Source organism: Carcharodon carcharias, chromosome 11 (genome assembly GCF_017639515.1).
Source record: "Carcharodon carcharias isolate sCarCar2 chromosome 11, sCarCar2.pri, whole genome shotgun sequence".
Taxonomy (NCBI): domain Eukaryota; kingdom Metazoa; phylum Chordata; class Chondrichthyes; order Lamniformes; family Lamnidae; genus Carcharodon; species Carcharodon carcharias.
Genome location: NC_054477.1, coordinates 144,434,508 through 144,458,985, shown reverse-complemented (window position 1 = coordinate 144,458,985; position 24,478 = coordinate 144,434,508). Strand labels below are relative to the sequence as shown.

The 24,478-nt window shown below is 47.7% G+C and overlaps 2 protein-coding genes across 2 annotated transcripts; both read right to left on the bottom strand.

The window, feature by feature from the left end:
* Positions 1–16,233: 16,233 nt before the first annotated feature.
* On the bottom strand, positions 16,234–23,895 carry LOC121284079. The gene is made up of 2 exons (XM_041199124.1): positions 23,818–23,895; positions 16,234–18,232 (listed from the first exon to the last, which is right to left on the bottom strand). The coding sequence occupies exon 2, from the start codon at positions 18,221–18,223 to the stop codon at positions 16,694–16,696; it is 1,530 nt and encodes a 509-aa protein (XP_041055058.1). The 5' UTR covers positions 18,224–18,232; positions 23,818–23,895; the 3' UTR covers positions 16,234–16,693.
* LOC121283935 (deoxyuridine 5'-triphosphate nucleotidohydrolase-like) lies at positions 18,257–18,862 on the bottom strand. Its single transcript, XM_041198733.1, has one exon. It carries the CDS (start codon positions 18,860–18,862, stop codon positions 18,257–18,259), a length of 606 nt encoding a protein of 201 aa, XP_041054667.1.
* Positions 23,896–24,478: the final 583 nt, after the last annotated feature.

Sequence of the window (24,478 nt, the reverse complement as noted above, 5' to 3'; positions counted from 1 at the left end):
ATGCATATCTCTGTCTCATCCGGGTGCCAGGCATGCACAGTGACAGTGTAATGACTTCAACGAATGACATGTCCTTGTTCATCCTTTCAGGATCACCAGAAGCCCATCGGGGTGAGGAGCCTGAAGGCCCATCCCTGACCCCAGAGGACAGCACCCAACAGAACACACCTGCGTCACACCCTGTCTGCCAAGCAGGCACCAGTTCAGATACCAGCACCTCGGTAGACATCAGATTGATGGCTAGTATCTCGGAGAATATTGGTGAGGGCACTTAATACTCGCTTGAGGTGCAGGTGGAGGCAGAGTGTCCGAGGCGTCAACAGTCTGAGGAGTGCTGAGGACCAGGAACATGTTCAGGCGGTGGCTGATGATGTGCCTCTGGAGTTGCCCCTGAGGCAGCAGATGCTGGAAGTCCAACTGGGTGTTTGGGAGGATCTGGCAGTGATACACGAGGGAATGCGTGCCACCGTCTCCGTTGTAGAGGAGTCCATGTGGAGCATGAGCAATTGCTGCAAAGCCTCTGGCTTTCTCTGTCTGGCTGGCCTCATCCATGCGGTAGTGACTGAAAGTCAATGTGCGCCTGAACAGAGCGTTAGTCACCAACTTGACACAACCGTGGACAGATGACTGGGAGACTCTACAAAGATTACCCACTGACCCCTGGAAAGAGCTGGAGGTGTAGAAGTTGAGGGCAACCCTGACCTTCAGCGCCACTGGCATCGGGTGTCCACCCACGCAGTCGGACCTGATCTCAGGGCCGATCCTCTGACAGATGGAGGTCACTGCCTCCCTTGAGAGGTGGAGCCTCCTTCGGCAATGCAATGACCCTCATGGCTGAGCGCACTGCCTCCTCCATGGAGAGAGTGGCGACTCTCATGGAGAGGCTCCTTCAGGTGCTGAATCAGGGGATGCACTCGGCCCTGCACGCCACACATCGGCCTCATGTGGCCACTGACAGTGTGGGACATGGATTGGGCACCCAGTATCCCAGCTAGGTGCCCATCCATCAATGGTGAGCAGGGAGGTCCAGAGCGACCTCATGTTGGCGCACAAGCTGCCTGTTATCTCTGTGGGCTCCTCTCAGGGCACTCCGGGTAATGGCAGCAGCTCATCCTCCCCTCTGCCAGTAACCATGGCATTCAGTGAGGCTGCAGCAACTGAGGAGAAGCCAGCCGTGGCACTGGCCACTCCCTCCCAGGCGGGGCCATCACAGGCTCCACAGGCCAGAGGCCACCCGCCAAAATCATCAAGGCCAACAGGACAGCAGAGTGAGCAGGCTGTCTCCAATGCCAGTACCAGTGAGGGGAGAGCACCTAGATCTAGCACGCACAAGCGCAAACTTAAAGCACCTTAAACACAACATGGCCTAAGCACATGTGATATTTGTTTTCCCATTTTTAATTTAATTCTTAAGTGGTGTGTTGGAGAACACCTCTGAATTTCATTTGTTAACTTTATGGCAGGCACTAAATTATTAAATGTGTTTTTGTACAGCAAGCCTCTGGGTTGGGTGCTTCATTTGTTCTGCAGGTGCAGGGTAATCCGTGATGTTATGAGTGACTTGTTTCTCATTAAACTTTATTGAAGTGGCACATAATGCATGTTGTTCACCAAGCAAATGTTCATGTCAGGGATCGAGTATGGAGCCTGCAGCCCTGACATATGGTGGTGGTTGTTCCTATTTGGTTGGCTAGCTGAAGGAGCATTGGATCAAAGTATCCCGGGTGTCCCTGTCTCCCTGGAGGTTGCCCAGGTCAGCGTCTATTCCCTCAGCATTATCCTGACTGTGCTCGCCCTCGGACACACTCCTGGACTCATCGTCTGCTGCCTAAGCAGCTGCATCAAGATCTTCTTCCTCCACTGCTTCCCCCCTATCCAGTGCCAGATTGTGGAGGGTGCAGCATGCAACCACTGTCAGCAATACATGATCTGGGGGGTATTGGAGACCCCTGAACGGTCCAGGCATCGGAAGCACATCTTGAGAAGACCTATGTTGCTCTCTGCTGCTGCACTTGTGGACACGTGGCTCCTATTGTACTGCTGCTCGGTCTCTGTTCTTGGATGGCAGTGAGACGTCAGGAGCCACCTTCTGAGGGGATAGCCCTTGTCACCCAGCAGCCATCCATCCATTCGGGCTGGAGCACTGAAGAGCCCCGGCACCTGGGAGTATCCCAGGATGTAAGCATCATGGGAGCTGCCTGGGTACTTTGCACAAACTTGTAGAATCTGCATCCTGTGATCACACACTATCTGCACATTCATGGAGTGGAAGCCCTTCCTGTTGACGAAGGCACCGGGCTTACCTGCTGGTGCCTTGATGGCCACATGTGTACAGTCTATAGCACCTGGACACGGGGGAAGCCAGCAATGGCCGCAAAGCCTCTGGCTTGCTCAGCCTGCCTGGCCTCGTCCGTGCGGTGGTGACTGAAAGTCAATGCATACCTGAACAGAGCGTCAGTCACCAGCTTGACACCACTGTGGACAGCTGACTGACTGGGAGACTCTACAAAGATCACCCACTAACCCCTGGAAAGAGCTGGAGGCAAAGATGTTGAGGGAAACCGTGACCTTCAGCGCCACTGGCATGGGGTGCCCACCCACACAATCCGACCTGATCTCAGGGCCGATCCTCTGACAAATAGAGGTCACTGCCTCCCTTGAGAGATGGAGCCTCCTTCGGCACCTCGGACATATTGAGGAAGCTGCTTTGCCGTCTGTAAACCCTGGCAGTGGGATAGTGGCATCTTCTGTGGCCCCTTCCGCCTTGGACTTCCTGTTGTGTCTGCGCCCCTTGTGCTTGAGGCTTTCCTCCCACAGGTCACTCCCCTGGAAGCTGAATAGCGACACGTGACCTCCTCCCCCTTCTGGCCCTCTCTTCCTGCTCAGATGAGGTGCTTCCAGTGGAGACCACAATCCCCGTTCCCAGGGGAGGGGAAAAGCCCCAAGTGGTATGAATCCTCCAGGGGGCCTGGAAAACACCACGGAGGCCTGAACTGAAGCCTCTTATTTCTGTCAAAGCAGCTCCGAAGCAAAATGAAGATGCCCTGTTCGCTCAAGCAAGCAGCAGCAAGTCATAAGCTAAAGTAGAAACTATTCGCTTTAACAAGCTCACTCACCCCTCTTATCCCGCCCGTGGATGCGTTTTTTGGGAATGCGACCTACCCGTCTGCCCGTTTAGCCCATGCGATGGCCTGAAAATCGCACGGGTCACGTAAACTCTGGGATAATTGGTGGCTCAAGGGCCTGAACTTGCCAGTTACTTAATGGTGGACGCGCTTCTGTCTTCATCGTGAAGGGTGTGCGTTGGCATCAGCACGCTCGGCTGACGTCAACACACTTCATTTCTCAGTTGGACGTGCCGACCTAAAGATTCTCCCCTCTGTATTTATTGTTCAGTGATACATCTTACATTTCTAGCTATCTTATTTACTTTAGTTAGTTAGTTATTTAGTTAGCCTAGGCTTACACTATTATAATGAAAGTTTATATGCGGTATCTGAAAATCAAAATGATCCGAAATCCAAAATGCAGTCGGCCCCATGGGCTTTGGATAAAGGATACTCGACCTTTACTTCTGAAGGCACTGTGTAACAGAAATAAATGTGCCTAACCATGGCTTATTTGAAGTCACCTGTAAGTAAACATGTCGCTGACATTTATGTAGAGCACAGAATCATAACTTCAGATAATTCTTAACTGTTAAAAATAAAGAAAAATGGGAGAACAAGTAAGCATCATAAACTCAAAGTGCCCATTGATTGGTAAAACATTCCTCATTTGTGATAAATGGTGTGCATTGAGTGATTCTGTATCAAAGTTAACGGATTGGACCCAGAGCCTTTTGTCTCTTATGTGTGTATCAAGGTAAGAGGTGATGTGTTGGTGCAGGGATCATTTTTCAGGGATCATTTACTGACAGCTCTGAGCAGCTCTAAGCTTCAAGGGTAGGTATGTGGGACAGAGTTAGCAATGCAGGAGGTGTTCCAACTTGCAATCGGTGCAGGCTAAGAAATTTTCTAATTTACGACAGAAAACTTGCCAGGTTCAGTCCACAGGCACTTTTATGTGTTTGGTTATCAGGTTCACTCACGTCGAGCGGGCTTGGCTGGGTGGGCAGGGGCCATCGGGAAGCTGACAGCTGCCCGCGATCAGGGCCGGAAGGCAGTTTCATGCTGGGCGGGCTAATTTAGGCCTGCCCACCATGAAATGCAAGCGGCAGCGCTGCCTGTACGGGCGAGGGGGCTGGGAGTACGAACCGGTCGAGCACAACCTTCGTGTACGTGCGCTTCATAATCTCCCAGAAGCACAGAGCTGTCTCAGGGAGATGACGTGTTATATATAAAAAAAATAAAGAAAGTAAAAGCGTAATGAAACATGTCCCCTCACATGACTCTGTCACATGAGCAGGGGCAAGTTATTAATTAAGCTGTAAAATTTTTATTCTGTTTTTATTTGCTTTAGGAAACCTCATCCTGCCCTTGGATGAGGTTTCCTAAAAAGTGCAAAGGCCACTTGGCCTTTTGATCACTTGATCACTTAATGGCCTTAACAGGGTTTTTAATTGTCGGCAGGCAGGCTGCCAACTTCGGCATGTACCCACTGGTGGAATTGTCGTGTAACTGTGTGTTGATGGCGGGAAGCCGTCCTGAGGTCAACGTACATCATTTTATGCTCGAGTGGGTTGGGCATGCGCATACCCGCCGAGCTAAAAATGTTACCCCATACCTGCTTCTTCAGTCACCTCCAGCTCCAGACTTCCCAGTTACCCAAGTAGCCTGTGCTGGGTAGTGATTGGTCAGTACAGTCACACGGTCAATTAGCTACATTCTCTTAAAGGTACATAGCACTCCACTTTACCACAGGTACAGTTGTCAGGTGTAATTTAGTGCAGCTGCAAGTATACTTTGCTTCCAATGAACCTACCCCTTTGCAGAGGGTAGATTGCACTAATCAAAAAAAAAATGTTGATATAATAGAGTAAGCTAGGGGTCATCTCTTGCTTGTATTAAAGCTGGGGAGATGACTCAGCTACTCCTCTCAAGGTTAGTCAAGGAAATGAAAACATGGCATTCATTAAATACTGAAGAAGAAGGTATTGGCAATATCGTTAAATCTTTCCAGATGAATCATAGTGATTTGCAAGTGAATTCTCTGCTTTGCACAACCTGGAACAGCATAAGTCAAAAGTGGTGCAGGAATTCAAAAAACATACAAATGTATACAGAAAAAGAATGAACAAATTTAAAATCCTTAATGTAATCATTAAATTGGATCAATTCTGAACAAATCGCCATATCAGGTACATTTTTTCTGGGACAAAATGACTGCATTATCTTCAGTTTATTGGTCACCCTTTCCTATAAATTCCAATGTAGAAGATTACATGATTTATTTCATAAAATCGTTCCTAAGTTACACTAATACTATGCTTAACTATTAATAATAATGGGCAGGATTCTGACCTTGGTGGGGTTGCTCCGTGGGAGCAGGCAGGGGGTAGTCGGGAAGCTGGCTGCCTCCCGTGATTTCAGACTGGCGGGCCAGTTAAGGCCGGGCTGCGTGCATCACGAGCAGCAGCGCTGAGCACTGCATATGCGGGCAGGGGGGGGAGGGAGAGCCGGTCTTAGCGCACAGTTCGTGAATGCGCGAGAAAGAGCGCTTCAATCTCCCTGAGGCACAGAGCTGCCTCAGGGAGATTGAAGCACTGTGTAAAAAAAAAATGAAGAGAATAAAAATTTAATAAAACATGTCCCCTCATGTAACTCTGTCAAATGAGCTGGGCCATGTTTTTTGATTCAAAAATACAGTTTTTATTTAATGTCTGTTTGCTTTAGGAAACCTCACCCCGCCCGTAGATGAGGCTTCCTACAAAATGTAAAGGCCGCTTGGCCTTTTCGCCTGCCCGCCAACCGTTTGGTTGGATGGGCAGCATAAATTTGAATTTAATTAGATTGTTAATGGCCTTAATAGGCCTTTTAATTATCGGCAGGCGCACAGCTGACTCCGGCGCGTGCCCACCGAACGAAATATCGCAAGACTGCGCGATGATGTCGGGACACACACCCAACGTCATCGTGTGTTATTTTATGCTCAGGTGTGTCGGGCACGCGCCCGCATGCTGAGTGTAATATTCTGCTGAATAATACTGTTTATCTTTCTTCTGAAGGCATTGTTTCATGCTGCAGTACAGTTCCATGATTGTTAGCTGTTGTCCAGCATCCGGTCCAAGTAGTCCACGTCCACCCTTATCTAGGCAGGAAGTTTGCCTAGTCCAATCAAATGGCCAGCAGTTCAGTCCCAGCAGTACCACTGGGAGTGGTGGTCACTGCCAGGATTGCAGCCCCTGATGCTGAGGAGCTAGGGCTAGAGTCAGAGTGAGAGGAAGTTGGCGGGGGGGGCGGGGGGGGGGGGGCGGGGAGGGTGGTGTTGGAAGGGTCTCACCAGGACCAGGCTGGCAGGCCCCAGTGAGGATCATGAGGAGGGTGTGGGACCGGAGTAGACAGCTCAGGGTGGGAGCAGAGGAGATGGGACGAGGTGGGGGAAGACCTTTAGTGGTCCCCTTATGGGCACGGTAGCCTATTACAGATGCACCCCCCCACCCCTTGCCCATCAGCAGCCATGCAGGGAAAGCTGCCAGGCTGGATGTTTGACACAGGCCTCTCCCACCAGCGGTGATGGGGTGAGGCCCTTAATTGAACATAATTGGCCACTTAGGAGTCTCAACCCATGTGCAGATGGTAAAGTTGTGGCAGCGGCAGGGTTGGGCCGGACAGAGCACTGCACCCATGGTATATCACGGGCGCTCCTGCCTGCAAACCCACCACTGTGGAGCCGTGAAGTAATGGAACACTCTAAGGCTGAACAATCAAATTGAGAACTGAGTTCTTTGTGCTAGAAACTTATTACTAATCTTAATGACCATTAACATAACATTTTACAGAGGCCGCGGAGTATTCGGAGATGCAGCCATAATGTGGAAAGGAGGGGAAAGGAAATAAATGATGTTAATTAAGCTAGTTAACAAATTGATGGCTATACTTTTCTATTTTAAAAGCAACCATGCAGTTGTGCTGGAGTTATATCCCAGCTCTGAAGGTACAAGTAATTTTCCAGGGAGGTGAGCTGCATGTTGTCTGAAACTTCTGAGCTAATAGCTTATTCTACTCATTCAACTAATATGGTTCGATTATAGCATTCAGTTCGTAAAAGTATTATTCTAAAGTAAATTCAATATCTTTCTATGAAAGGTATAGACACAGATTCAATAGTAAATTCCAAAAGGGGATTCGATAACTGCCTGAAAAGCAGAAAATTGTGTGGCTATGGTGAAAGACTAATTGGATGATTCTGTTAAACAACCAACACCAGCATTATGGACCGAATAGCTTCCTTCTGTGCTGTGAGGTTCTATGATTTTATGAAAATAAATTGATTCAGAATCTGGCAGCGATTGCAATGCAGCCAATTCTAGCATTCACAATTCAGAGCAAATTCAAAAGGCACCAATGAGACCAAGCTCTGAGCTAAATCTCTTATGCATGTTTTTAAATTATTGAGTAGGCATCAAGTGTTCGTGGGGAGACAGATGGAAGCACTAATAGTTGATGTAATAAATCTTCCTGTTTCTGCAGGTTAAATTATTAAAGTCAATAACAGCATATGATTGAAATGGTGAAGCTGGAGGGTCCTTCCGGGTAACATTGTGTAGATCGTAACTAATAATTAGAAATAAATAACTGATCTTCTTGCCATTACAAAGATTGGGCTGTTGTCTTGTCTAATAAATTATCAGGATCCAGATAAATGGTATGTTTGTCAAACAAATCAAATGATAATAAGAGAAATCCAGCCCAATAAATTTGGCAGCTGAAATCCTGCCATAGCCAAACTTCTCCTAGCCAATAACTACACTGATGGTCTCTCAATTCCCAGGAGTTTTGGGTTTGCTGTGCACATCTCACAAGACTGTTAACATGTGTTCTACTGTGTGAATCTTGCATGACAAAATTTGGGAACTATTTTCAGTTTGTTACAGTCAAGAATGCTGTATAAATGGTTGCAAGTGTTTATGTAGGTGCTTTGCTCTGTGCTCCAAAAGACAAACAGTAGTAGTGAGGGTATGCTACCCTACAGTGTAAGGTAGGAGAGCATACAGGCTTGCCGATTTTGTTTCCTGCATTAGTAGCAGTTCAGTGCGAGCATCAAACCTAGTACAGGTGTCAGCTGAATACATGGAACATCTCTGAGCCCTTGGATATGGGGTGACAACATCTCAGGAAAGCTCCTCCAGAAACAGACCAAGACATTTCATAGCTACCAGCAGCCCCCTCACACCCAGAAGGAGAAGAACAGTTTGGACCAGTGTACTTATTTCCCAGTTTTTACCGGTGTTCCAATTTAAGATGTACAAGACCAGTTCAGACCAGTATTCCTATTTCCCAGTTTTTACTATTTTTTCCTTCTGGACAGCCTCCCCCCACCCATGCTCTCAATCCCTCCCACCAGATGTCCCTTTCCAAGAGACAACTGAATATCGAATTATGTAAATACCTATACCATTTACCAAATACTACTAAACATTTACTTTATGAAGCATATAAATCTTTACACATAATACACTATTCCACATATCAGGGTTCTGCACAGGTTCACCAATGAAAGGACATGGGCCTTGCAGAGTAATGCACAGAGAATCAGACAATGCCACTAATTAAAATATCATGCTGCCCATCCTCTTGCAATAGTTTCACAGGCTCATGTTGATGAATTGCTGGTGAGATGCATGATAGGGGTGGATGTCACTGCAGCCAGTGAGTTAAATGCCACTGTGCAGTATCTTGGAGAGGATGAAGACATCACTTCTGACCCGTTGCTGCTTCCTTGTCCTCAGGGGAAAGATGTTGCCATCCTTCTTGTCATCCTCTTGCACTGGCTCCTGCTGTTTATTGACAGAATGCATGCTGATGCTTCTATCAATAGCAGTGTTGTGCAGCATACAACACACTGTCTGCCATGATGTTAGCAATTTCTGAGGGACACACAGGAAACTTTCAGCAGATGGTTATGGCATCTGAACACTGTTTGAGCGGACCAGTTCTCTTAATGCATACACTGGTCCAGGAATAGGCTTCAATATATCACATCTTAACCTTGAACTGAAATATAATGAGCCACGTTTACATTAAAGTTCCATATCTCCCATCACCCTGCCATCACACCTTTGTATTTTGGGACAGCTTGACAATATTGGATTGGTACGGAATGTATGAGTACTCTTCAAAATGGCCGGTTTCCCTTTTAAACTTCTTACAGATACTTCAATAATTGGTTAGGAAAAAATGACGTGGCCTTCCATCTGTTCACCGAATCGATATACTTAAAATCTATTTAGATAACATAGTTATTTTTTGTTGGATTATAATAAAATATTCCTATCTCTAAATGTTATTGTTTTTAAAGATACAAAAACAAAACTGCAGCAAGAAAGAGATCTTGATTCAATGCAACTTGCTGTAAAATGCATGTAAGGCATTCTTGGTATATAAAAAATACTTGCATGATCACTGGAGAAATAGTTCTGTGCTCGTTAGTGCTAATACACATTTGTAATTAACAGTAATCATTAACAAAATGTACTGAAATCATGAGGTCCTTCGGGCATACCTGCATGCCAGCATTTATCAGTAATTACCATTGTTTAAAATCACTTAAATAAGGAGTCGCTTAGATGTTACTGATGATTTACAGACTGTATCAAAACTAATGTCAATTGTAAAATGCATGGAAACGTTCTTGGTGCTGGTTGATTTGAGTTAATATAAATCATACCTTCTGTTAAATTTTCTGTCAGATTTTGAAGAAGCAGATTTTTTAAAGATGGACATTTATTTTCCTATGGGGACATGTCCCTTGAATGGTGGAGAAAACAGGATAGGCAATTTAAGGGGAGGCAATTAAATTGTGGTATTGTTGCTGGACTAGTAATCCAGAGACCCAGGGAAATGCTTTGAATCCTGTCACGGCAGATGTTGGAATTTGAATTCAATAAAAATGTGGCATTAAAAGTCCAATGATGACCATGAACCATTGTCGATTGTTGTAAAAACCCATCTGGTTCATTACTGTCCTTTAGGGAAGGAAATCTGCCATCCTTTCCTGATCTGGCCTAAATGTGACTTCAGACCTACAGCAATGTGGTTGACTCTTAATGCCCTCTGGACAAGAGCAAATAGGGATGGGCAATAAATGCTGGTCGAGCCAGCGATGCCCATATCCCAAGAATGATTTTTTTTTAAATTCTGTCCCCGTGTTGAGAGTATGGTAATAGACAAATTAATGAATAAACACTGCTTTCTTATCATGTGCAACACAGCTAGCATTGGAGTAGAAGTATATTTGCATCCTACCATTCCATAGTATCTTGTCCTGGAGCTGGTGGATTTAGTGACTGACAATTTTGTTTTTCCAACTACAGTAAGAAACTGGACTGGTATCAAGTGACATTGATGGCTGTCTTTGTCATCTCCCTCTGACTGTAGTTCCATACCATTAATTCCTCATTTCTGCAACTTTAGTTTAATTAGACACCTTTTCACCTAACTGATGGTGCTGCAGAAATGATAATCCATTCAGCAACACAGATGCAAGCGTATTTATATACTCAAATCATCACCACTTCAGTGATGTCACATGAACATCTGCTGTTCCCACCAACACTCGTGCTAATCTCCATGGAACTGAAATTTTGTTCTTCATTTTAAGCACATTACTAACCATGTAGAACTGACAGAACAGATTCTAGTTTTAAAAATTTACAATGAGATTAATTGAAATTAATTCTTTATTAAATCACAGATTATTCAACAACAGTAACATTTATCTAGTATGTCTCATGCCAAACAAATAGCATGAGAACGGCAAAGGAAGATTTCAAATTGAATAAGGCAAGAGAAGTGAAACATAAATATACGATTTTTAAGAGCCAATGAAAATTAAGGAATGGAGTGTGACTACTGAAAATGGGGTTGAACGAAGGCATGTTACATACGCTAAACAGGGTGCAAAGCTGCAAACTTTATATTCTTCTCTATTATTACCAGGGAAGTAGACAGGTGGCTTACTTGATCTGGAAAGAGAACTAGGGTCTGTTGCACAGGTACATTAAACTATCGCATTACTATAGCATGCTTGCCAAACAGCTGCACACACTTAAGGTAATTATATTTCAAGGGCTGCATAAGATGCACTTGGGCATTTATAGGGAACTGAGAGAGGAAATCGTAGGTACTTTGGCACAAACCCTGTAGAAATCACTGAATACTGGTGACATGCACAGAGAATGAAAAAAAAACATGTGTTATTCCTATTTTTAAAGGGGATAGCAAAACTGAGTCAGATAACAAAAGATCAGTGATTTTGACATCCATTTTGGGTAAATTTATGGAAACCCTTACCTAAGATCACAGAACATTTGGATTAAAGAAAAAACCTTAAAAAGTGGCCAGTATGGGTTCAAGAATGGTTGGTTTTACCAATCTAATCTATTAGTTTTCTTTGGGAGTGTGGCAAAGGAGCTTGATGGGGGTAAGGCAGTGGGTGGGGATTCAATACAATCTCATATAAACTTCCTGTGGAAAGGGTGGTACTGACAATAAAATAAAGTGGGAATATGTTAAAATGAATACATAATTAATTGGCTAATGGAACTTAGAGGGTGGTGATTGAGGAATTGTCATCAGTCTGGAAGAATGTTATCAAAGGGTCTCACAGTGGTCTGCTTTGGGATCTCTTTTGGTTAATATCTTCATCAGTGATTTCGAGCTACAGTCACAGTAGCTAAATGTGCAGATGATAGAAAACTAATGAAAGTGGTAGATTGCAAAACTGAACAAGATAAGCCACAAGAGGATATAAATAATCGTGGGCATTGGGCAGCCAGATTGCAGGTGAAATTCAATGTAGAATATTAAAACATGCTTCACATCAGGACAAAAATTATAGGAATGGGCTATCACTAAATGGAAAGAAAATAAAGTGATGGAAAATAAAATAAATCCTGTTGTACTAATTAACAATAAACTGAAGGTATCGCAACAAAGCTTGGTAGAAATGAGTAAAGCAAGTTCTGAAGAAGAGTCGTTTTGGACTCAAAACGGTAACCCTGTTTCTCTCTCTACACATACTGCCAGACCTACTGAGTTTTTCCAGCACTTTTTATATTTATGGCAGGTCCTCAGCATCTGCAGTATTTTGCTTTTATTAAAGCAAGTTGGATATTGGAGTGTATTAAAAGATCAACATTGAAGTGAAATAGGTCATCCTGTCACTTATACATGATTGGTGCGACCAAACGTAAAGTACTACACACCATTCTGTTCATGGCAAGGCAGCAAGGATATTACCACTCTCAAGAGAACACAGAAGAAGACAAGCAGAGTAATTGAGGCCTGGAGGGATTGGATTATGAGGAGCATTTTTTAAAAACTGGGACAGTCTCTCAAAGGGAAAGAGAAAGCTGAGATGTAATATGATTGTTTTGTTTAGTTTTCCAAAGGGATACAATATGTAAACTGTGAGAAGCTTTTTCATCTTCTTCATGACTGTAGAACCTGAAGAGAGATGAACTGCATTTAGAGTTGGAGATTCAAAAGTATTCTCCAGAAACATCAGCCTTAAATTTAATTTCCTCCACCTGCCGGAAACTGGGTCTGGGGTGAGGGGGCAGTTAAAATAACACCAGTCACTTACCCGCTCTGATCTTGCTGTCTTCCTGCCATGTCTTACTTTCACTGTGGGCTTTTGAGCAGGGAGAGTGGGACACCAACAGGAAGGAAGTGGGGTCCTTGTTTGATTATGCTGATCAACTCTGGCAATGTTATCAGAAGCTGGTCTGCAATTTTAGTTTCGGACTGAGCAGAGGAGCAGTAGCAGCTTTCCTGTCGGGCAACCCAGCTGGATTGTGGGCCGGCAGGCGCCCAGAAGTAAGTTTAAAAGTAGGGCCGCGGGTGCTTCCCTGAACTTGAGGCTTCCTTTCCCTGAGCTGCTCATCTCCACTTCCCGATCATGGCCAGAACCTTCCACTTCTCCTCAATTGGAGCCAAAGTCTTCCCCTCCCCAGATCCTGGCCAGATCTGTGCCCCCATTCACCCTCACCCCGCCAATTATTTTCCGGGACTACTGTCCTCGCCCTGCAGGCCACACAATCAATGCGTCTTTTGTGCCGGGCGAGGCTGTGGAAAATTTTATTTAAATAAGACCTGACCATTAAGATGGGCAGGGTCTCCACCTACCCAACCTGTCCAGTTAATCATCACTACCATGCGTATGTGCACGCTTCCTGTGAACCCCCTTCCCATAAATATCAAGGTCATTATTTGAGAGAGAGAATGGTAAATCTGTGGAACAGCTCCCTGTGGAAATATTGGACGTCCTGAATCAATCAACTATAAATCAGAAAATAATATTTGAGAGATTATAATAGTATTAGGTGTAATTTAAAACATGGTAAATGCAGCTTACTTGAGAGGATCAGGAAGTCCACATGTCTCCCAAAGCATTCCAACAGGGGAGGTTCTCCTCCCCTAATGCCAGGATACTTGTAGACTAATTGATAGTGATTGATTACCATGGTTTAACAAAAAGTCTATTATTGTTGTTCCAAATTGTCATTTGGTAGTACAGAACTTGAGTATTGCTGAAAAAAGACATTTTGTCGAAGCTTTTCATCTTGCACTCATCAGGTCAATCTCAAGAATACCGATGTTAGGGGAAGCACCAACTTTATACTGTATGAGAAGAGGGTGCTGATTGGTTAGCAAATGGACTCGGATTGGTAGAGGCATTGCCATGCAGAATGCACCAGTTAATGGTGATTGACAGTTAACTGTCAAGCATTGTTTTAAACTAGGTACCTTTACTCTGATTGTTGATTCCTGCATCTATGAGGATTATAGAAATCAGACATGATGAATCTTAGGATGGAATTCTCTGTGCCCGCTGGAAGCGGGTGTGATAGTGGCGTGAGCAGACAATGTGGCATGATTGATTTCACGATGGTGGGAAAGCAGGTCGCGATTGTCCACTCTGCTGTGTTTCTCACCATCGGGAACCGCATTGTAATACATCAGCATATCATTATCAGGCTATCCCACCAGGCTCTTGCACACATGCTTGATCGTCCATCCACATTGGTGGGAAAGCACGCTGACGTGTTTCACAACAGCACAGATGTGACGTGTACTTGGCGGCTTTCACTCTGGGTGAACTGGAGGTGAGCGCACAGCAACATTCTGCAGAGCTTGGCAGGGTCGCCCGTTGATTTACAGGCTTCAGGGATGCCGGGGATTCGGGGTTGAGTGCTGCCTTCCCGACTGGTGATGGGAGGGGGAGCGGTCAGGGGGCAAGTGCAGCCTTGCCATTGAATGTGATGCACAAGCATTCGGGGTTGGGGGGGGATAAGGTGGGCGAAGGAAGTGGCCACACATTCAGGAAACCTGTATAAAGTGACCATTCCTCTGCAACTGAGACAGTTCGGGCATAGCCACATTGATAAGATTTGGGTCGGGCTCCTAGCCAATCTGCCCACTCAAGCAATGCAGAGGCATCAAAGTGCCACCAAGTTCTGTGGAGCTACCCCCCCCCGCCCCCCCACCCGCCCCCCCCGCCCCCCCCAACCCCACCCACACCCCCAACCCCACCCCCCCACCACTACCCCATGACACAGACTGCAAATTCATGAGCACTTTAGTGGACTGCAGAGCAGTTGGATTGCACATGTCGAACAGGGCAGCGATACAGCGCACTAATCTCTAGCCATCCAAGTGGTGGCCGGCACTCTCCGGGAAGCATTAAGGGGCCGTCACACTGAACCAGGACAGGTTCTTAGTGCACCCATAACTACGTGTCTTTCTCTCTCATCCTGCAGCAGGACTACATCAGGATCATGGAGCCTGCTGAACTAACTGTATTCTGATGGCCAACGGAGAATGAAGACAACTGAGGAGAGAGCAACTGAGGCTCCTGGCTGTGCAGAGGCAAGAGCAGCAACCTCAGGAAGAAGAGGTGGCTGGGGCTCCTGCACACGTCACCCAAGAGCCACAGCGAGCTGTCACTGGTTGGCGCTTAGCGACACCCAGAATGTAAAGATGCCGCCTTTCATTCCTGCAGATAACCGAGAAACAGTGTCACTGAAGAATATGCATGTTTAGGGAACTGGTCGCTCACAACTTCTATCTAGTGCAGGATTTTGTACCACGGGGACAAGGAGGGCATCCACTGCCAGTGGCTGTGAAAGTGACAGCGGTGCTCAATTTCTATGCCAGTGGCTCCTTTCCCAGGTGACATCTGAGGGATCTCTCAAGCCTCCACCCATAACTGCATCCATGAAGTCATGGATGCCATCTTCATGAGGGCACACAACTTTGTGCATTTCCACCTGGGATCAGGACAGCCAGGATGCAAGAATGATAGGATTCTCCCAGATCTCGGGTTTCCCACAGGTGCAGGATGCGATCGACTGCACTCATGTGGTGCTCAGATCTCCGTTGCAACACATGGTGGACTACATCAACCACAAGGACTTCCATTCACTGAATGTGCAGCTGATGTGCGACCACCAGAAACGCATCCTGCAGGTGTCCACATGGTTTCTAGGGAGTGTGCACGACGCCTACATCCTCAGTCAGTCACAGGTCACTGGAGTCTTCCAGGGTCCACAGAGTCTGCAGGGTTGGCTCCTTAAGGACAAGACCTACCCACAGAGGCCGTGGCTGATGACACCCATGCAGTGGCCTCAGACTGCAGCAGAGTGTTCTAAGAAATTATGAGGATCAGGTTCGCAGGCGGGTAGTTTGATGCGGAAACAAAGAACAGGAGACTAGCTTGCTAGGATAATATTATTTTATTTTGCTTGTTTCCTACCTAGCCTACATAGGATAGAAACCAGGTCCGATACTCACAACGGGTCTGGCATAATTGGCTATATACTTACTCCACGAATTACTGGAACTGGGAGCCGTCAGTTCTGCGGAGGTGCCGCCTGTGACCCACGCTCAGCGATTAGCTTAACCCGGAGCAGACTCCCCGAACTGGGGACTTTCCAGGCTTATATATGCGCTACTTGCCGAGTTCACTGAGTCCGCGTTGGGCACTCGTCCAACACATTATTTAGTACTGGGCATTGTTCCCATGCGGTTTCGGCTCCGACTCCCTTCAGTAGATAACAGGAAGTCTCTTAGCAACGTCTTGTGTTCGAGGTCAACTGGTGCCTGGATCCAATCTTGCATGTATTGGGACACCATGTTAACCCCTTATATTACATTCCACTGATTGGCCCAATACATGTAACGATTATACAAATACATAATAATAAGCAATACATTGTTATAACATGTACATGTTTTGTTCCAGTTGCTGCCGCACACGGCAAACATACGTACAGGTCAGTATATTACAACAGGTCAGAATCACTAAAACTCCGATTAAAATGAACAACGGAGGAAATAGGGAACGTCGTGCCGTAGTTGACAGCCCATTGAACAGATCCCACCAGTGATGGGCGGATTCCACCTCTACTACATGAGCAGCGTGTACTACCTTTTGGCCATGTATAAAGGTGGACACAGTCACCCGGGTAACATTGATTTGATGTTGTCGCAATATCTGCTTTAGCTCTTCCGAGCGATCGAGGGCCTGTTTAAAACGCTCTAGCGAGATACTCCAAGGGTGCAGCCATACCTGCCACTGCATAGTGGTGAGGTGTTGCGTTAAGGCAACCTGAAAAAGGGGTCGTCGGGAGTAAGGCATGGGCATGACTAGTGGCCACACAGAGCGTATGGGGACCAATCTGCCACATCATATCTCGGGGTGCCTCAATCATCCATTCACACAAAGCCGTGTCTTCTGTAAGGCACGGGTCTCGATATCGATCCATCAACAGACAGGCCTTTCCTTGATCCGCCTGCTCACACGCGGACAAGTCATAGGTAAGATTGGTGTCCGGACTGAACCAATTCCCTTTTGTTTTGAGAAAGTAATATCCATCAGATGTAATGACCGGCAATACGTAATATCGGCACACCGTCACAAAATCAGTTACATTCAAGGTTACAAAATGTCCTTTACACAGCGTTGCATTACACCATGTTTTGTCCGGATAGGTGTTCATCCATAATTTCTCAGATACGTTCCACACCCCTCGCCAGGCCTGAACATTAGGCGAAGTGACTATTCGTAAAAATCGTTCTTTTTGCAAATGTGCATGCAGCATTTGGATACCGCAAATTGTCCAGTTCATCTGTACAGTAAAATTTTTGAACAGCCGTTGAGTCGAATCCCACACGTCCAATTCCCATTTTAAGGAATGCAGCAAAATTCGTGCAGTCTCTTCCTGCGTCATCATGGCCGACGGCATCCATCGGCCAATAGTGTACAGGCCTTGTGCAGTTGCTTGCCCCGTACTGGATAATTTAGTACGGGTCACTTCAGAGTCTATAGCATTGGATATCCCCATTACTGTCCCTGCCCCTCCTAACAAGGTATCGTACCATGCCCGTCGTCGCCGTTTAGGGTTACATTCGGGTATGACTGGCAGTCGGACTTGCCAATGTACATTGGTTTGTGCGGCGGTGCTGGCCATTGTCTGACAAGTCGATGCTATGGGGGCCAAATGCGTGTGGTGTACTTTAGGCACAGTTGTTACAACATCACATACACTACAGTTAGTGCTATCACCGACACATAGTTTAACATCAAATGACGACGTCATCGAAGGTGGTTGATGTTTTGGGATGCCAGACTCTCCCCTGATTAACCAGTCCATTGGGCCTCTGCCAGTGATTGGCGTCCCATTGGTAATCCTCATTTCGTCGTTGGCGGTAATAATAGTCCATTCAATACCACCCTCATGACACTGTCCTTCGGAACACATATTCACCCGGGTGTGAATGGTCAGTGCGCAGCCCGGGGCCACTGTTGTGTTTGCATCCTCAAAGCTGCCCTTGCATCGATACAACGTGCAATTGCTGGTGATAGTCATAATGTCACATCGTTGTCCGGAGGGGCACGTAAAATTGTCCTGCCTTCGCTCTTGGTCACTGGCTTCCCAGCTGACGATCTGTCCCAGAGCACCAGCATTGTGTTTCGTTTCTTCCGACCCGGGTCTTGACATACTCCGACCCAGGATTCCAACAGTCCATAGCACATTCAGGGCCCACCACCATGCCATGATCCGGATCTATGGTGACGAGAAGACGTGGGCTCATGTTTCTCGGGGGTAGCATTGGTTTGCCGGCACATTATGCCAGGCTGAGTCCCCTGGATACATTATTGTCACCAAACTATCCTTCCCTTGGGCGATTATTTCTGCCGGTTTTGGAGGGCCATTTGGCTGGCGTACCCAAACTTTAGCCCCCTTTACATCAGTGGATCCGAAACCTCCCGTTCCCCGTTCGGTTATTTTCGTAGGGGCCCCCGTCTCCTCCACAGTGGACATGTCACAAGGTTTAATTACCAATTGGGCGATCTTATCCCCCTTATTAACCACGTAGGGCTCGGTGGTGATGTTGACTAGGATAACCCCAATCTCTCCCTGATAGTCTGCGTCAATAACTCCACCCATGACATCGATCCCTTTCAGTGATAACCCAGATCGTGGGAGAATGTGTCCATAAGTCCCGGAAGGGCAAACTAATCCCAAGCCGGTTTTAACTGCCGTTGGCACTTGGGGCACCAACGTCCGGGTAGTCAAGGCCCGCAAATCAAGCCCCGCTGATGCCGGGGTGGCCCGGACTGGCAGTTCCGCTTCCGCATCGAATTTCCACATTTTAATGGGACGCGCCTCGGGCGTGTCACATACCTTTATCATCCTATTTAAGGGTGTAACTCCATTCCCCAATGGACGATTGTTAATTTGTTTTACAACTCGGATGAGGTTCTTTTTCCAATTTGTCAAATCATTCGCCCCCCCCCGCCTTCCGAAGAGAGGACTTCAAGATCCCATTCATCCGTTCAATCAGTCCTGCTGCTTGCGGATGATACGGCACATGGTATATCCATTCGACATGATTATCGTTGCACCATTGCTTTATCCGCCCTCCCGTAAAGTGCGAACCGTTGTCGCTCTGGACCTGCATAGGCATCCCATAGAATTGTTCTATCATATCTAAACATCGCAGGGTTGCCTGCTGATTATTATGGCGACAAGGATGGGTCACCAGGACCCCAGACATGGTGTCCACTGCTGTGCAAATGTGCCTGCATCCCTGGGACGTGGGCAATGGGCCCACGAAGTCCATCTGCCAGCTTTGGCCGGGGCCTTCTCCTCGGTGAATGTGCCCCATCATATGCTGAGGCACTCCCTGTCTTTGGTGTTGGCATTGCTCACACTGATTCACTGCGGTTTTTACATCGTCTACCAGCAGGTCTATACCCCGATCCCGGGCCCATTGTAGAGTCCCTTGTACCCCCCAATGCCCAGCCTTTTGGTGTGCCCATCTGGCTAGGTCCACCGAGGTGTCCCTCTGTATTACCATAGCTCGAACTATGCCGTCAACATATCGGTTATGGAGGGCTTCTGCGTCATTTCGGGACGTGTGGGCGTCCACGTGTGTGATAAATATCCTTAAATGCTGGGCCTTCTCCCAAATTTCCTCCCACAGCGGCCTACCCCATACTTCCCGACTTTGGATCATCCACTGATTGGCCTGCCATGTGGGCATCCACTGAGTCATCCCGTTAACTACTGACCATGAATCGGAAAATAGGTGTACCCCAATAATTCCGGCCTGCATGATTACCATATGCACCGCCTTGAGCTCGGCCCACTGGCTGCTCTTACCCTCTCCCAATTCTTCCAATGTAATCCCTTGCTTTGGATTATACGCAGCGGCCTTCCACCTACGCCGTCCTGACTTCCATTGAGCCGAGCCGTCCACGAACCAAGCAGTGGCTTGCTCTTCCGACGTCAGCTCATCGTACCTTTTCCCAAGTTTCACAGGTGATTCTGTGTATTCAATCACCTCGAATCTCACTTCCCCTCCCTCAGGGGCCTCCGCCACTTGCTCATGTAAGACTGACACCCCCTTCTGCCCAGTCTTCACCCTTTCTGACACATACCATTTCCATTTGATGATACTACTTTCTTGGGCCGTCCCTATCCTATGTGTAGTGGGATCACTCATTACCCACGGGAGAATGGGTATAGCCGTTCTCATAATTACTTCGTGTCCCGCTGTCAGGGCCTCGGTTTCCACCAAGCTCCAGTAGCAGGACAACAGTTGTTTCTCAAAGGGGGTGTACCTCCCCCCCGCCGGGGGTAGTTTACGAGACCAAAACCCCAACGGCTTCCTTACGCGTCCTTGTTTTTGCCATAGACTCCAATTTGCATAGTCTCCCTGTGCCGAAACCTGCAATTCGACCGGTCCTGACTGTATTTTTCCTAGGGATACAGCCTGCTGTATCGCTTGTTTGGCCATCTCGTAGGCGAGTTGATGGTTGTTAGTCCATTCAAACTCTGCCTTCTTCCTGGTAATTTGGTATAATGGTCTCAGTATCTGTCCCAAATGTGGTATATGTTGCCTCCAAAAGCCAAATAGTCCGATAAATTGCTGTACGTCCTTTTGCGTGTGAGGAACTGCGAAGGCCTGAATTTTATCCCTGGCCTTCTCGGTAACTTCTCGTTCCCCTTTATTCCAAATTATCCCCAGGAACTTCACAGTCTGGGAAGGCCCTTGTATCTTTGCCGGGTTGATTTCCCATCCGTACCCCTTCATGTGTTGGACTAATGCGTCCAACAGTGTTTGTATCTGGGCCTGCCCACTACCTTGTATCATTATATCGTCAATGTAGTGGGAGACCATTACATGGTCCGGCACTTCGAACCTTGCCAAATGTTCCGCCACTATCCTATGACATATAGTGGGGCTGTGCAGATAGCCTTGAGGCAACCGTGTGAATGTGAACTGTCTACCTTCCCACGTGAAGGCAAACTGTTCCTGTCTATCTTCGGGGATTGGGATAGTAAAAAAGGCATTAGCTAAATCGATCACTCCGTACCAAGTACCAGGGTGATGTTGTATTCGTCCTATAATGGTAACGGCGTCAGGTACCGCCGCCGTCAGGGCAGGGGTATGGCGGTTCAATTGCCGATAGTCCACCGTCATCCGCCAGGATCCATCAGCCTTACGGACCGGCCACAACGGGTTATTCCAAGCAGTCGAACACGTTTTTAGTACCCCCGCTTCTAAATATTCCTTAATGGTGGCGGAGATCTCTTTGTGCCCACCAGGAATTCTATACTGTCGCAGGCTGATCACCTTTTCGGCTATTGGGATGGGAAAGGGGTCCATTTTCACTTTTCCCACCAATACCGTGCGATAATGGATTAAGGTTCCAAATTCAAATTTGCCGTGTCGCAGGTATAAGGTTAGCCCTGCCAACACGTCCATTCCTAGGATCCACTCGCGGACCGGTGTTATGATTACCGAATGGGTCCTGATCGGCATTGCCCCTATCCCTAAGGGTAATTGCACCATTTTTCCTTCTATTAAGTTTCCTCCCAATCCCACTAATGTGACTGGGGTTCCTTTAAACTTATGGGGAGTTCCATGGATTAGGGTGGCCTCCGCCCCAGTGTCCACTAGAGCCATAACCGTCTGAACAGATTTGCGCCAATAAATGGTCACCGCCACATGTGGTCTGATGTCATCGGCCGACCATTGGCTCGTTTGTGGGCAAATCTTCGGGGCTTGGCCCAATCCCTATTGGTCCTCCCACTCGTCCTCTTCTGACAACGCCGGGTACAGGCGTTTAGCACCCCTTCCTCTCTTATTCTTCCCCTTCTTATTCGCATTGCGAGTGCGCCGGTCTACCTTGCAACATTCCCTGTAAGGGGTTGTCACCTCTCCTTCCTCCTCCTCGGAGGACTCCCATTGCGGTCGGGTGGGGGTTTTCCCTCTATCTGAAGCAACGTTCCCCGCCTCCCTGAACTGGCATTTCTGTATTAGTAGCTCTACCAATTCCTCTGCCGTCACCCGTGGTTCACGGGCCTCAGTTTCTACCCTGGACACTTTAAGTCCCTTTCGTTTACACATTTCCTGCAGCTCTCTCGTGGGTCTCCCATCAACGTCCGCAACCGGGACTTGTGCTTGCATCAACGCTTGCCATAGGGCTCGGCGGGAGGGTCCGGGGTTGGCTCCTTGATTGGGGTTGGATCTAGAGTCACCTCGAGTTTCCGAGCGACGTCCCTCCCTAGTCTCATTATTACCCCGGCCCTGCGCCCCCCAGTCTCCCAGTCCTCCCATCTCCCGCATCATACTCCGAGCCTCCCCCAACGTTTCTCCTTTGCCACTCAACATTATGGTAAGTAGTAACGGCTTATAATGTGGGGGAGCCGTTTTTACCAGGTGATCCCTGGCTTGTTTGCTCACGTTGACATTTTCTATCTCATCCAAGACTCCTAACAACAAGGCATCCCGTACACATAGCCGGGTCAATCTTTGTATTCCTTCCTTAATCGTGGTCCATATTCCTTCCAGGGGTGGCCAGTCAGACGGGAACGGGTATTGTTCTGCTACCGCTCGGGCGTACATCCCGAACAGAGTCCCCGTACCCCTCTCCCCTACCATATCTTTGGCCTGTCGTCTATATGCCAGGTCTATTGCCGCATCTTTGGCCAATCCCCCAAATTTGGGCGCATCCTGAAAGTCTACCTGGACTTGCTGTCCTCCTTCTTCCAAAAGCCTCACCAACCACAATTCAATGGGCTCCCCAGGATTTCGGCGGGTCTTTTGAGTAATGTATAATACTTCCTCCGTAGTAAAATCCTCCGTTAACTCGGAGAATTCCGGAGGAGGTTGCAACTGGGGGATCTCATGATGGATAGGCTCGCCTCGCTCGTTTCGTTGGGGATTTCCCTCATCATCCAACAACACTTCAAACCTAACAGGAGGCCGTCTCTGAACCTGTTTTCTCCGGACGACCGGATTCGCTCGCACCTGGGGTGGCAGCTCATCTTTGTACTGATCATCCGAGTCCCCCCATATATTCCCGTCCCAGTGGTCAATATCCCAGCCGTCCCCATTATTTAGCTGTGCCACAAACGCCCTTATTTGAGTGGGGTTCACGGAGCGCGGGCGCTTTCGCTCACTCTTCCGCTTACTAGACGACAAATGTGTGATCGCCCGCCCCGCTAATTCCGTTAGTGCTGCTATTTCTGCCTTTAGTTTTATAATTTCTTGTCTTAACACGGAGGCATCCCCGCTACTGAGCCCCTGCTCATGCTTAAGGGTTGCTATTTCAGCCTCCAACTTCTGACGCCTGTCAGACTGCTGCTTACAAGCCGCCGCACAAGCCCACATCCGCCTCTGGATCCCTGGCAAGGGGTTCCTTGAGGGGACCGGGATTTTCTCAAGGGTGGACAGCAGCAACCCTGGGGTGGTTCCTACGCCTTCGGCCTCCCAGTTTTCCGGTCGCCCCCCACCCTTCCGCAAACAGGCCGCTACACTATGCCACGGCCCTTGCCATCCTGGGACCGCAACCGCCTCGGCCTGCCCTTCTGGTTTCTTATTCCTTTTCCCAAACATTGTTTCGCATCAAAATCCCTCCTCAATTGCGATTGATCCTGCCGACTACGCCAAAATGTTCTAAGAAATTATGAGGATCAGGTTCACAGGCGGGTAGTTTGATGCGGAAACAAAGAACAGGAGACTAGCTTGCTAGGATAATATTATTTTATTTTGCTTGTTTCCTACCTAGCCTACATAGGATAGAAACCAGGTCCGATACTCACAACGGGTCTGGCATAATTGGCTATATACTTACTCCACGAATTACTGGAACTGGGAGCCGTCAGTTCTGCGGAGGTGCCGCCTGTGACCCACGCTCAGCGATTAGCTTAACCCGGAGCAGACTCCCCGAACTGGGGACTTTCCAGGCTTATATATGCGCTACTTGCCGAGTTCACTGAGTCCGCGTTGGGCACTCGTCCAACACATTACTTAGTACTGGGCATTGTTCCCATGCGGTTTCGGCTCCGACTCCCTTCAGTAGATAACAGGAAGTCTCTTAGCAACGTCTTGTGTTCGAGGTCAACTGGTGCCTGGATCCAATCTTGCATGTATTGGGACACCATGTTAACCCCTTATATTACACAGAGCGACGCTATAAGGAGGCTCACGCTGCAGCTTGAAACTTGGTGGAGCAGACCATCGGGATGCTGACGATGAGGTTCCAGTGCCAGTCTTGTGGAGCTCTGTAATACAGTCCGCAGAGGGTGTCATGCATCATCGTCATCTGCTGTACCCTTCACAACCTGATGCTGCAATGGGGATAGGAGCTGGCTGAGGAGGAGATGGAGGAGCTGCACGTCTTCTCCGATGAGAAGGATACCGATGGGGATGAGGCTGAGGAGATCCTCGGTGGTGCTGATGACGGGGATGAGGGCCATGCCCTCGCTAGATGAGGCAGGCACACTCACCAGATC

Bases quoted from the DNA above. Each gene is read 5' to 3' on its own strand.
- LOC121283935 (XM_041198733.1), bottom strand. From the start codon at position 18,862: ATGATAAAGGTATGTGACACGCCCGAGGCGCGTCCCATTAAAATGTGG.
- LOC121284079 (XM_041199124.1), bottom strand. From the start codon at position 18,223: ATGGCATGGTGGTGGGCCCTGAATGTGCTATGGACTGTTGGAATCCTG.